The 13,502-nt window shown below is 38.5% G+C and overlaps 1 protein-coding gene across 11 annotated transcripts in view; it reads left to right on the top strand.

Moving 5' to 3' along the window:
* The first annotated feature begins 11,746 nt into the window (after positions 1–11,746).
* The window catches only part of PPFIBP2 (PPFIA binding protein 2), a 77,641-nt gene continuing 75,885 nt past the window's right edge, over positions 11,747–13,502 (top strand). For all 11 annotated transcript variants that reach the window (XM_068194717.1, XM_068194697.1, XM_068194710.1 and 8 more), the window contains exon 1: positions 11,747–11,872. In XM_068194717.1, the coding sequence (XP_068050818.1) occupies positions 11,809–11,872 (64 nt within the window). In that variant the 5' untranslated portion in view covers positions 11,747–11,808. The remainder of the gene's footprint in view (positions 11,873–13,502) is intronic.

Raw genomic sequence — 13,502 nt, 5'->3', positions numbered from 1 at the left:
TATGAAAGTAGAATGTTATTCTCTTAAAGAGTGTGTTCATTACATCTGAAGAAAATTAAAAGCAAAATTAATGAAGTCAATATTTTTTTTCTTGAAGTAGTCTTCTGTAAATAAAATTTAAGTATACGTACAAAGTATTTTAGTATTAGTACAGATTATATGAAACCTGAAAATTTCAGTCACAGGCATTATAAATTATTAGTTAACTATTTAATGAATTAAAACGTTCTTCGATTTAGAAAGGTGAATGCATGCAAAGTAGAAATGTTACCTGAAACCATAAAGTACATTTTTCAGTCTGCTCTGGCAGACTTTGTATGTATAAAAAGAAAATTGTATTAGAACTTTTGTCACTAAAAGAAAGTTCTTCTAACAAGCTTTTGTGCATGAAGGAGGTCTTTTCTGGCCTGCTTTGCAGAGCATGCTGCTGCTCTGTTGTGAAAAACAGTGAATAATCCTCAATAGTTACTCACCCATACTATGCCCAGTGTGGGCAGCATTTCATAATAATTGTAAATCAGGCGAAGATTAGAAAACTGCTTCAAGAATTGTGGTCCAAATCTGTTTTGCCTTGATTGCCTTCTTCATTTTAACGAGGAAACTTGGTAGCATCTTCAGTTTCCTCTGCAGATTGTGAAGTGCAGCTGGTTCTCATTTAACTGGCAAAAGGCAGATTTTAGAAACCTTTTTTACTTTTTTTTTTAGCATGGGGAGAGGAGCCTGTGTTCAGTGTAAATGGTTTGTTATAAAAGGAATTCATACTCTAAAATTTATCTGGGATTCACCAGCCACTTGTAGTTTTTATTTAATCAAAGCTTCTGATTATCCAGGACTAATTGCAAATGGGAGTAGCAGCTGCTCACTTCCTTTGGAAACCCAGATTTGGGGGCTTAGAAAAGCTTCCAAATTAGTGGAGACTGATAAAAGTGATATACCAAGCAGAATGTTCATAAATATCATTTTTCTGTAAATTAATTTTATTTGCTTTTCTTAACTAATGAGTAAACAGAACTGTTACATGTTTACAGCACAGTCTAAAAGCAAAACTACCCCTTATCAATAGAGGAAAAAAAATTCTTCATGACAGAACTGTATTTTAGTGTTTGCCATTTATGGCCACATTCTTCTTTTCAAGAAGGAATGGATAGCATCTATATTATTTTTGTAACTAATGAAACTGTCTTGAATATTTCCACTTGGAGGTTTGAAAACAACTGAAAGGGGACTAAATCTCTCCTATATAATAGCAAATCAAATTTTCCTTGCAAATTTAGTAGAAGAGTACAAAGATACCACAATTACTGATACAGAAGCAGACTTTGATCCATTTTCTGGAAAATTGAATTAACCTGAAGAAACTGATAGGGAAATTCTGAAACTGATAGTGAATTATGATTCCCTTTTCTCTGCTGAAATAGGAGCAAAAAGTAATGTTATCCAACAGATGGTCATTTCAATACTTGAGTCTTTTGTCTTTATTTTATTTTGATTTTGATGCAAGTGGCCCCAAATGCAAGAAACTTCTGACAAACTTTTCATGCAGGAAAATCAGCTGGTAGCTGTTAGGGATCAAGGGACTGTGTAAGGCATTAGCCTGAAATAATTTCATTTTGTGGCTATAATAATAAACAGGTCAAATAAAGGCATTGTTACCAAGCATTAAAATACATGATTAAGTTGTTACCTCAGGGAACTCCATAGGTGCATTCACAGACCAAATATGAGTAGTAGGACTTTCAAATAGTTCTGAAAAGCTGCTCTGAGTCCTAATATGAAATACTCTGGAGCAAGACAGGATGTGTAAAAGCCTGGCAATCAGCATGCCCCCAGGTGTCATTCCTGGTTTTGACAGTGCATTTTATGACTTCAGGCTTTGCTATGATGACATTCAGGCCCTCTAAAGTAATGTAAGAATTCTTTTTCATTTTTCTGCTCTGTCAGTACAAAGGTGTCTATCTCAGAGGCAGTAGAATTTGACTAAATGTATAACAATATATTGTTTTGACTACAGTTATACTCTAGCATTTGGATTTTTTTCTATTTATTTCAACCATATGAAAGAGTTCTTGGGACTGGAAGTAACATGCAGTAGAATTTTAGCTGGAGTTTTATTTTTTTGGCAAATCCTTTTGTCATTGTTCATGTTCAAGTCGTTAAATACTTATCTGGAAAGGAATATAGAGAAATGCTGTGTGTGTTCATTATAATGGTTTAACTTGTGGATTTTTCATGCCCTAAAAGTAGTGAGAATTCAGACAACAAAAGGTATCCCATAAATATACCCCAGTGACAGATGATGCTGACAGCATCCTGAACTTCAGCTGTAAATATGTTTATAAAACCCAGGAGAGCACTGAGTTTATGAATAGGTCTGTTCCTGGGTTCAGCTCTCGCATTCAGTTGATTTGCAAAGTTTCTAAAAGCTTTCTGAATCGGGTGTCTTGGCAAATCTGTGAGCCAAAATTACTGAATTGGAATATGGAAATGACACATACTTTCAGAGTTTTGCAAATTCAAAAAGGCATCCTGATGCATAGAACTGAGGTTTTGCTTTTTCTTATCTCTTAGTCCCTCCCATCATGTATAACAAATAAGGAAAAATTTACATTGATTTACCCTTACCCTTGATAAGATGATTTGACATGGAATCATATTCATTTTACTCTTGTATAGAACTTGGAACAAACCTTCAAATGTCAGGCACTGCACGATGGGCTCTGTGGGTGGTAAGAACTTGAGAACACCTCTCATGGTTTTACTAAAAGTCGCAATATATTACAGGGCAATTTTGGGATCTCTTTTGTATCCTGTGCCACAGGAGTATCCACTTTGTGGAAGCAGCACAGTGAGCACTTCAGAACTCTTTTTAAGCCTATAAAATCTTTTCCCCAGGTACTCAAAATTGGATATACAGCTTTGGGGTTTTTTATTATTATTATTATTATAGTATTATTGCTTGTTTTACTTGTGGTGATAGAGTCAAAACAGTAGCAGTGCACACAGATGTGTGAAATACAAGAGCTGAGCACTTGAGTGGGTTTTCAGGGAGGTGAATCCCTTAAGAGCCTTCCCTAGGTAAATATGTGTTTCTGTGAGCAAATACAGCTCCTCCATCAAACAGGTCACTGAGGAGGCCTTGTCACACATTCATTGTTGGCTGCTCTGTGTCCCTTCTAAAGTCAGCTTCTGCTTTCAGTGCATGCCTAATCTGTCTCTAGGCGTCTTGGTATTCACTTTTCCTCTGGGATTCACTGGAAAAACAAGAATAAAGGGTGCTGTATTCTTCTTGCCACCTGTAATAATGTTTCTTCAGCTGAGGGATGTTATATGCTTCTCTCACCTCTGTGAATCTTAAAAGTATTAAATGTTGCTCTTGGATATCCAACTACCCTTCTGTCTTGCAGCATTAGCTAGCTGTATAATGCCTTTTTTTTTTCCCTAAATTAGAAAATCATGTTACTCCATTAAGTATGGAAAGCAATTATGATAGGAGGCTGGGATTTAAAATTCAGCTGTGGCACAGGGTTTGATACAGATACTTTCTTAGTGTTGGCCTGTTCTGCAGGGAGGAGGATGTCCCACATTCTGGGTAATGGGGGGCAAAACCAACAAAAGATGTCATTTTAATACCAAGGTTTTACTTGCTGTGAAGAATTTTTGCCTCTTGGTTATGGTGTCCAGATGCTGGAATGATGAGTTACTTGTCCTTGGAGTTGTCTTGTTAAAGCTTAGGGCTTGACAGGATCAATGATCTCAGACTTAGGGAGAACTTAACAAAGCTTGAGGAGAAGGATGTACCACTGACAGTGGGCACAAAGAATGCAGAATTACAGGCCACAGGGACTTTGGGCAGTATTCCCAAGATAAGGAAGAAAGAAACAAAGCCACCTTAGCAACTGGTGCAACTCTGCTCTGTGTAAGGGTTGGTCTCTGGCCTACCAGGTGAAATAACCTATTTGGGGACAACAGTTGTACCTATTCTTGAGGCAGAGAAAGAGGAAAAATGAGAAGATTGCTTCCTGAAGATTATTGAAAATATTCTTGGAAAAAAAAGCTATCTAGATGGGAATGTTTTGTTTATAAGCACAGGCATTAAACTGCACAGCTGTTAAAATTTATATTTTTGTTGATATGCTGAGTAATGTGGGATGTGGTGCTTCTCATAGAGAGCCATTTGCTGTTCCCAGTTCAGTGCTTTTAATCCAAGTGGATTCAATTTTGTTGAATTTGCTGTTTCTAGCAGAAGTATGTTTTTCTTTTCTTTGTTTCCCACAGACACTTTCCTCAAAATAGCTGCTGAAGCTTCAATTTATACAGAAGTGCTTGATACTGTCAGTTCCTGTTAGTATGAATTCAGCATATTTGTATCCACAGATGCAGGTTGGGTAATATTAAACCAGCTTAGTGAGTTTTATTTATAAATTGCTGCACAGAATATTTCAAAGGGAGGAAAATATTCATATGAAAATTAATTTTGCAGAGTCAGAAAGCTGATGTTTTAGTATACATTTTTAGCCTTTAGATCTAAAGCGGAGTTTAGACTTCACAAGAGCCTTTGTGTCACATTTGTAACGCTGAGGGAAATTCAGGACAGAACTTTATAATCAGAGTAACCCAAGAGTAGATAGTTTTGTAATAACAAATATTCATAAGAGGTGTTTTTATTCATTGTGTCTGTGTTTAACTGTTTTTCTGTGCAGCTTAACCCAGACCTCAGGTTTTTTACCTTAGGTATCTTGTGCATAAGAATTGCCTCTTTGGATTGCAGGAAATCAGTTTTCTAGGTCATCAACCCTTGCCCATTTTTCTGAGATTCTGCTGCAGAAAAACCCATCTGGGGTACCTCAGCATCCACTGGTGCCAATTCCTTCCCTGATCCTCACCTACCCCAGAGTCTGCCCATGCTACGGAGAATTTAGTGCTCTCCACTATTCTAAGCCTCCAAGGTGAGTTGTTTCTGTAAAGATTCGTGGACTTTACTCTGCACAGAAACATTCACACCTTCACCTGTGTCATCATGTGATTCTTTTGCCCATGCATTCTTTTGCATCTTTCTAAAGATCAGAAATACCCTGCACCTTGAATGACTCCCATAGCATTCCAAGGGCTCCATGGGCTCCCCCAGCTCTGCCAGTTCCCTGAGAAGTGTTTGCTCCTTGCTGGCAAGGCAGCTGATTTTTACAGTGCTCCTCTTTGTGCATCAAGGAACTGAAGAAATGGAGGACATCTGAAAATTGGACCTGCATGCATTTCTTTGAGGCAGAAGATCTTCCGGCTCTGTGCTAGCACTGTTTAGTTTGTCTAAATCTCTCGGAGTTTTACAGAGGCTAGCTTTGAAAATTTTGCTTATCATACCCTCCTAATCTCTCTCCATTTCTGTCAAGGATTTGTCCTCTGCTTTACTCTAGGGCAGAGATAATTTGTGCATGAATTCTGTGTTTACTTTTACTGTAACTCCTCACCTCTCAATTTACCAGAGCATGAATTTACTTACACGATGTGGGGGTGGGGGGAAGGTGTGGTCTGAGCAGTTTCCCAGGCATTGGAGCTGGATTTAAGGAACTTCAAAGATCTCATTGAAATGTTGACCTTCATGGAAGAAAATTCACAGCTGTGACCTTGAGGCCAGTGAGATTGGAAGGGAAATTTAAAAAAACCCCACAGTTTGTTTTAGATGTTGAAATGTTGAGGATTTAACTTTTCTTAGTTGTAAAACTCTCTGAACTAGATGTGAACTGCAATACCAGATCTGACTTCTGTATGTGTTTATTTTAAGAGCAGAAATGTTCATATTTTGGCTCAGAGATTTTCCTCTCATGTATTTTTTCAGGTAGTGTTTTGTTCAGCTGAAGTTTATATCCAAACTATTTATTCATTGTGTTGCTTTTTTTTTTTTTTAATTTTAACAAGCTAGATGACAGAAGTGAACTAAAATAATTAGACTTTTTGCACTTGATACAGTAACAATTAATGCAATTTTGGCTTTAAGATTTACAAAGTTAGAAGCTATAATGTTTTTCCTTTATATTGTGTATAACACAGAAAACTTCATATATCTGATAACAACATGAAATTAAATGATGAAGGGCTTTTTAAAGCTTTTATGGACAAAGTTTAAAGCAACACTGAGGAATGAAGGGCTTCCTGCAGTTGCTGGAAGTGTTACAGAGAGGAGCTGAAGAGAGCTCACTTTGCACATGCCATTCTGTCAGCGTCAGCTTTTATATGTAAGGATGAGACTTTGTGCAAACATGAGTCAGGAAATCTGGTTATGGTACCAGTAGGAACTGTAACTCAATATCCATCAGGCCTGTGGAGGAGTTGAGGTGATCTGTGTTTTAAAGCATCAAGTATCAGTCAGATCTAGCATTTTTTTTAAAGGGGGCTTTCTTTTTTCCTTCACCTTCTGTTCCCCCCCAAATTGAAATTCAGACTTGTATTAGCAAACTTAATGGTTTATTTTTGAAAATAATGTTTGGCTTGGACTTTGCCACTTCATAGTGCAGTAAGTTTAACTATGTTCTGTTCCCTTTCTAGTTTAAATCAAATTATTTATGTTTAAAAGCGTCATTGCTTTATGCTTGTTGCTCTGTCTTTCATCAGTAACACACAAATATGGTGATTTACAGTGCCAAGGTGCTTCACTTCAGGATATCCCCTCATATAAGGACTCCCAGTAAGATGCTGAATAGGGACTTTAGCAGTTCTGACATCTACCTGAAGCAATTTGTTATCAGGTCTTTGTTCAACTTTCTCTAATTGATATTTCTCTTTAGTGCTGCCCATTCTGCCTTCCTGTGGCCACTTTACACTTTCCAGCTCAAAATAAACTTGGGTTTTTTTCCTTCCTATTCTAGCTATTCTTAAAAACCCTCTGAAACAGCCTTGATTTTACTTATTACAGAATGGGTAATCAATGAAAGAAGAGGATTTTTACCTTTCTGCCTATTCCAGTGAAGCATATGAAGGGGGAATAGAGCAAGTACTGTCTGTATTAAGAAATAAATGAAATTTAAGGTAGAACCATAGAATGGTTTAGGTTGGAAAGGACCACAAAAGTCATCTGGTTCCCCCCTCCTGTTATGGACAGGGATGCCTTCCACTATCCCAGATCACTCAGAGCCCAGTCCAGCCCACTCCCAGGGATCCAGGGGCAGCCACAGCTTCCCTGGGCACCCTGTGCCAGGGCCTGCCCACCCTCCCAGTAAAGAATTTCCTCCTGATATTGAATGCAAACCTACCTCCCTTCACGCTAAGGCTCTTACCCCTCTTTGTGTCACTACTGCCCTTGTGAAATGTCCCTCTCCAGCTCTCCTGTAACCCCTTTGGGCACTGGAGAACTGCTGGAAGGTCTCCCTGAAGCCTTCTCTCCTCCAGGCTGAGCAAGCCCAGCTCTCCCAGCTGTCAGATAAATAGGATTTCTGGCTGGAGAGCCCTGGAAGGTGCTGCACAAGTAGCATTCCTTAGGCAGTCATTCTAGTGACCATCAGAGACGATTTGTTCCCTGGACTGCTAGTTAGGACTAAGGATTATCTTAATTAGAGAGCTCCAGCAGGTTCTCAAAGGCCAGGATCCAAATATGAATTTATGGATGCCATAAATTCATATTTGATGGAGCCATGAGTTGGAGGGATGAATCAGTGGCTGTGCTCCTGCCTGGGTGCTACACAGAGTGCGGCTGGGGGAAAAGAAAGGTGGGAAAGAGAGGATGGAAGTTGGGCAGATTTCTGCATTCTAGGGCAGGAGTCCTCTTGCAGCTGAAGGAAAACTTGGAGGACTTCTGAGCTTGTCCAAGGCACTTGATATTTCAGTATGCCATTAAGTACAAAGCAATATAATACTCAAATCTGAGTATTTAAAGAGTCTACAAGCATCTATTTAATCATCCTAGGAAAAAAAAAAAGGTGGTGGTAGTTAATTACTACATGTGTCAGCTAAATGTGAGAGGAATTTGCAGACCACAGGCAAGATCTGGATTTCTGGAGTTTCTGTCAATAACCACACCCCTTGTAATTGATAAAGTTGGTAGCCTCGTTATTATGAGCAGCCTTGGGAAAACATCTATGTTGCCTAAATTAATCTTGTTCATATTCTTATCTCTGAGCAGCTGCTGGTTCAAGCCAGCCATGAAAGATTCAAATTTAATTAAGGCTTTTCATAGTTCTGAAGAACATCTTGCTCGCAGTGAACGTGTCTGTTAAATATTATGTTCCTTTGGACACAGTAAGTTGTACTTTTACATAGAGAATGTAGGTTAGGAAATTTGCAAGGGATATTGGCTCTGAGCACAATAGTTCTACCAGAGATTTTTCATTTTATTTGAAATGCAAATCTCAGGTTAGGACGTACAGTGCAAAACTGTCTTAGCAAAATAAATTTCAGGAATTCAGACCAGTTGGCTCTGTCTGCACTTCCTGGAAGATGTCATTGCTTAGACTATTATAACAAACAGGGTTGCAATATCTCTGTGGGCTGGGCTCTAAATTAATATGAGCATGTGGCTTAGAAGGGATGATAATAATTTAGTCTTATGTCTGCTTAACAGTAAAACTTTGGCTATTAATAGCAAAGAATTTTTACTGGTCAGGCAAAAAAGTAAATTCTTTTCCTCCTAGAGACCTGAAAAGGTGAGTAGACTGGTTCTTGTATTTTGCTGGCATATGAATTAGTCTAATAAATCCTGAAGGTTATAATTTACTGATATTGAAGCTTGTAATGTAATGTGAGAGGTAGCTTTTGTTCAGTTCAAAAACTCTTTTTTTAAAATATATGTATGTATTTACATAAGTAAATAAGTCATGGTATTCTGCATATGTTGATGCCATTCAGGAATGAAAACTGTAAAAAAGATTTGTAATTAAAATCCCAGCAAATAGATGGATCCTGTTTGAGGGGCTATTACAAATGTCTTGTTATTTAATAATATTTTCAAAAGAATCCACTGTTGATGATATTTCTATAGAATTAGATCAGAAATGGTAGCTGAAAGCCCAGGAGATCTAACAAGCTTATTTCATAATACTGCTCAGAGCAGCCAAACTGTAAGGAGGGAGTGTCTGGGAAAGGGAGACTTGCCTGGAGCACATGCAACAGGTCTGTCTAGAAAAAGATGTCAAGCAAGTAATATTGCATTATCTCTCTGGAGCAAAGAACATTGCTTTTATTAATAAATCCTTGTTTGATCAGCAGGTTTTGCTATAGCTTAGTGCAGTTAGGCAGCAAATACACTGTGGGTACAGGTGAGAAAATAGGCTGACTGTGGAGGCAGGGAGGAGATAGAAGATTCACTTCTGGTGGAGTTTTTCAGCAAAACTTTCTGGGGTTTGCCAAGGCTTTGATGGGAGGTTTTTCCATCAGTCAATTTTCAGGCTTGTAATGCAGTGTATCAGCATTTTCTGTGCCTTTGTCACTACAAATGATGAAATCCTGTATCAGATGTTAACAAGAGATGTCATCCTGCATTTCTTGTTTGAACAGCCATGTGCTGCTCCGGTGGCTTTCATCACAAATAAAAGCATGGAGTGCAACCTAGAATTAGAAACTCTATGCTATATTTAGCATTTTTCACTCTTTTTCTGCCTTCTAACTCTGAGCCAGAAATCTGCTGCCCTGATTTCCCAACACAGCTGGTGGGCCTGCATTCCTGGGGGAGTGGCTGGTGGCATGGGAAGTCTTGGTGCCCCTCTGGCACCTGTTTGCCACCTGTAGGTGGATTTCCTGTCACTGAGGTGATTATTCCCCGTGGTATGGCTGCTTTGAATGAGAGGAAATACTGCAAGGAAGGAGGATCTTTGCAGCTGAGAGGTCTTTGGTGGCTTGTGATGTGGCAACAGAAGATGGAAGTCTCCCAAAAACCAACAAATGGAAGCAGCAGGATCAGGGGGAGTGTCTGGAAAGTTCATGTGTGAAAGAAAGCACTCTGGAATTTTAAGTTTATATCAGCTGACTTAATGACTTTCCAGATTATTCTGAGCACAAATTGTTATTTCCAGTGCAGTTAAATGAAATATTTGGGTGACAAGTACTTTGGTTAAATTTAGCATTGCTTGTACTTAAAAGATTATTTTGACAAAAAAAACTGAGGGACCAAAACCACTCATTCATTTACATTAATCTGAGCCTTGGGTGACAGTAAGGATGAGGCATTCTCACATTGCTCTTCAGATCAATGTGATCTGAAGTTAAATCGTGGCTTACCCATGGTGACAAGCTATAAATGGCAGAGTTCAAATGAGAATGTTGCAGTTTCTGACTCATTCCTGCATCTGTCTCTCTAGATCCTGGGGTTATCTACATTAACTGGAATCAACATAGGATGCTGATAACACAGAGGTTCTTAATAAATTAGCTTTCTTTGGGTGTGTTTCACCAGCACCGTGGAGAAAAGCCTGTGTCTCAGGATTCTTAGTTTTCAAGAGAAGAAAATAATTTCGATTGGATGGTACAAATTTTCATTGTAATATTTATTTCAATTCAAGCCACTTGAATTCTTAGCACGAGTGATCCCATGATAAACACATATTAGTGGCACTTCAGTGGCACTGGAATCATAGGCCCATTGCCTTTACACCTACCCAGAAGCGGAGTTATTTGAAGGATATCTCTGTCCATTGTCAGACAGGTAATAGCAATGTCACCCTTGTCTTTGGTGATGGCTGCTAAAATGGAACAGTTTTAAATCACAGCTCTTACAACTCGCTGTAAAAAGAGACTGAATGCTCAAAGACTGAATTGCAGCCTTCATGGAAAAGACATCAAAATACTGTGAGCCTTTGTGGGCTCTGTGGGTGCTGTGAGCTGTCCATCCCTGTTTCCTCTCTGTGTGGGCACCGCTCTCGTGCTTCAGCGATGATGTGCAAAAGGGCCTTACTCCAGAGGGGATTTTTTCACTGGCAGTGAAATGGACTGCATAAATTCTTCTCCCCTTTGAAATGTCATATCTGTTGGCAGCAGCAGCTGCTGCTTGACTTTCGTGTCCAGCAACACCAACTCACAAGCAGGGACTCATCCTGAAAGTTTTTTGGGGTTTTTTTTTGGTTTTTTTTTGGTTTGTTTGTTGTGTTTTTTTTTTGTTTTTTTTTTTTTTTTTTTTGTTATCCCCAATGTCAGATGGTAACCTGAATGTATTTAGTCCTGTTTTAAAGTAGCAGCAGCGACTTCAGAGAACTCATGCCTGGGGCATCTTGGTTATTTGAACAGAAAAAATGGGATTTTCGGTGCCATGAAAGAGGTGGAGAAAAGACTGAATGGGGCTGTAGAAAGGAGGAGTAAAAACTATTTCAGAATTTTCTTTACTCTTAAGGCAAAAATCAAAAAGCAGACCTCCTACAGATTCCTGCTTATAGGCAAGGCATTTTCTGCCCCATGTCTTCATTCCCTCACTGAACCTTAGTCAATCCTCTTTTTCCCCACAGAGGAAAAGGCTGAAATGCGCTGAATTTTGAATCTAGGAAACCATTGTTAAGGATGAGGAGCAGGAGAATATTGGGCTTCTAGTATTTGAAGTTCTTTGGGATTTTCTTATTTGCATTTGACTGTTTTTAGTAAAATCTCTTTAAAAAAAAAAAAATAATCAGAAGTTCCAAGTCATCTAGCGAGAACAGGAACAATTTTGTTAGTTTTCTTATTACTTGGCTGTATTTTGTATCACTAGGCTGCATTACTAAGCTGTAGCACGGATTTTGTTTGCGTAGCCTAATGTATAATGTGACAGTGACATATATTTTGCCATCAGGCTATTTGGTGTAATGTATATGGTTCATTCTGTCTTTTCAGTAGAGGGAGTAAGATCTGAAGAAATCCCAGAGGATGGCTTCTGATGCCAGTCATATGCTGGAAGCAGCTTTGGAGCAAATGGATGACATCATTGCAGGTACAACAATACATTATTTTGCACCACACTATCTTGAGATTTAACTATGTCTGGTTTACTTTTTAATAATTATTCTCAGTTTATCAAGTTCTCTGACAAGCAGATTTCACTATTAACACTCTGGTTCAATAGCTGTGTGGAGAAAGCTGAAAGAAAAATAAGGGAAGTAAAAGAAACCCTACAATTTCCCCTCAGGTGAATATTGAAGTAAGAGAGGTTTACTTTGTTTTAATGCTCTATGGTAACTTAAATGCATCCTCAGCCACGTGGTAACATTCCATATTTCGTATGTTTTGTATTTTAATGTGGTTTTAAAAAAGTTCTCACCAAGACTTCTGGCTAGCTGGATAATATATACCTGCATCAAAGACACGCACATGTGGATATATAAAAATCTGTGTGTATACATAAAAATGTACATCTCTTTTCTTATGCCCTGGGGGCTGTGCTCACACACCATGCAGCAGGGACTCCTTAAAGGAGTGTCAGCGTAGGGCCATGATCTCACTTGTGCACAATAGGAAAGAATTCACTAAAGTTTTATAAATCTAAATAGTGACACCCAAGCTTAGCCTTCTTCCCTGGTGATGAAGTCAATGACATCAGCCTCTTGTTGCTGGAGTTGTGGTGCTCCTTGATCTTCTTCCTGCTCTTCTAGGAAAGCTTTCTGTCCAGAGACGGATATGGGGCTTTAAATGTCACCATCAGGCTAGATTATTATCCAGAATTTTTAGTTTAAACAATCACTAGGATTTGGTTTGTTTTTTGCATCCTCATATGAGTCTTCACTTTATTCTAAATGTGCAAGCTTTAACAGACTGCTGAGATACACAGAGCTGTAAATAAGAATATGGGACAGATATAACTGAAATGACTGAAATTCTAGGCAAATAGGAAATATCACACATATATCTCCTAGTCCTGAATGCTAAATCTTTTTCTAACAAGATTTTAACCAATGGAAGTTTAGTGAGATTTTATTTTTTCACACCTAACAAAACACTGTCGATAGGGAAGCATTGAACTTCCCATGGATGTATAAGGAGAGAATAGGAAAAGCAAGTCCCAAACCATAATTCACAAACTAGGGAACTAAAATAGTTTTTAGCCACTGCAAGCCTTGGGATGCCATGGAAGCTGTGCTCAGAAGTCAGCTGCACACAAATGGAGCTGGGTGTCTCACTTCTGCGGTGATTAATTCACAGCTCTGCACACATTGGGCATATCATGGATGCACTGATGGCAGAAAAAGGAAGAAAATAAAAAAAGAGTCACTCTATTTAAATTGATTTTCAGATTAAAGGCTTATTTTTTTCCCCAGGAGCTATCAGTTGTGAGGCGAGTCCTGGCTATGACAATAGGTGTTTAGTGTTGGGTGTTTTTTCATGGTATGGAAAGAAAGCCTCCTAATATGTGGCATAACTGATTAAATAGCAATATATGACAGCCTGAGAAAATAATTTATTTTCCTAAGTTTCCTGTCAGAAAATTGAGGCCAGAAGGCAGCTTTTATTTTGGTTGGTTGGTTGATTTCAATATTCTTTTCCCTGCTCCTTTTTCAGAATATTTGTTTGTGCCATACCATTTCAGGGTTTAGTCTTTATAAATAAGGAATAGAATTAAATTTTCC

The sequence above is a fragment of the Anomalospiza imberbis genome, chromosome 6 (assembly GCF_031753505.1).
Source record: "Anomalospiza imberbis isolate Cuckoo-Finch-1a 21T00152 chromosome 6, ASM3175350v1, whole genome shotgun sequence".
In the NCBI taxonomy this organism is placed as follows: domain Eukaryota; kingdom Metazoa; phylum Chordata; class Aves; order Passeriformes; family Viduidae; genus Anomalospiza; species Anomalospiza imberbis.
This window is presented reverse-complemented; position numbering and strand designations above follow the sequence as displayed.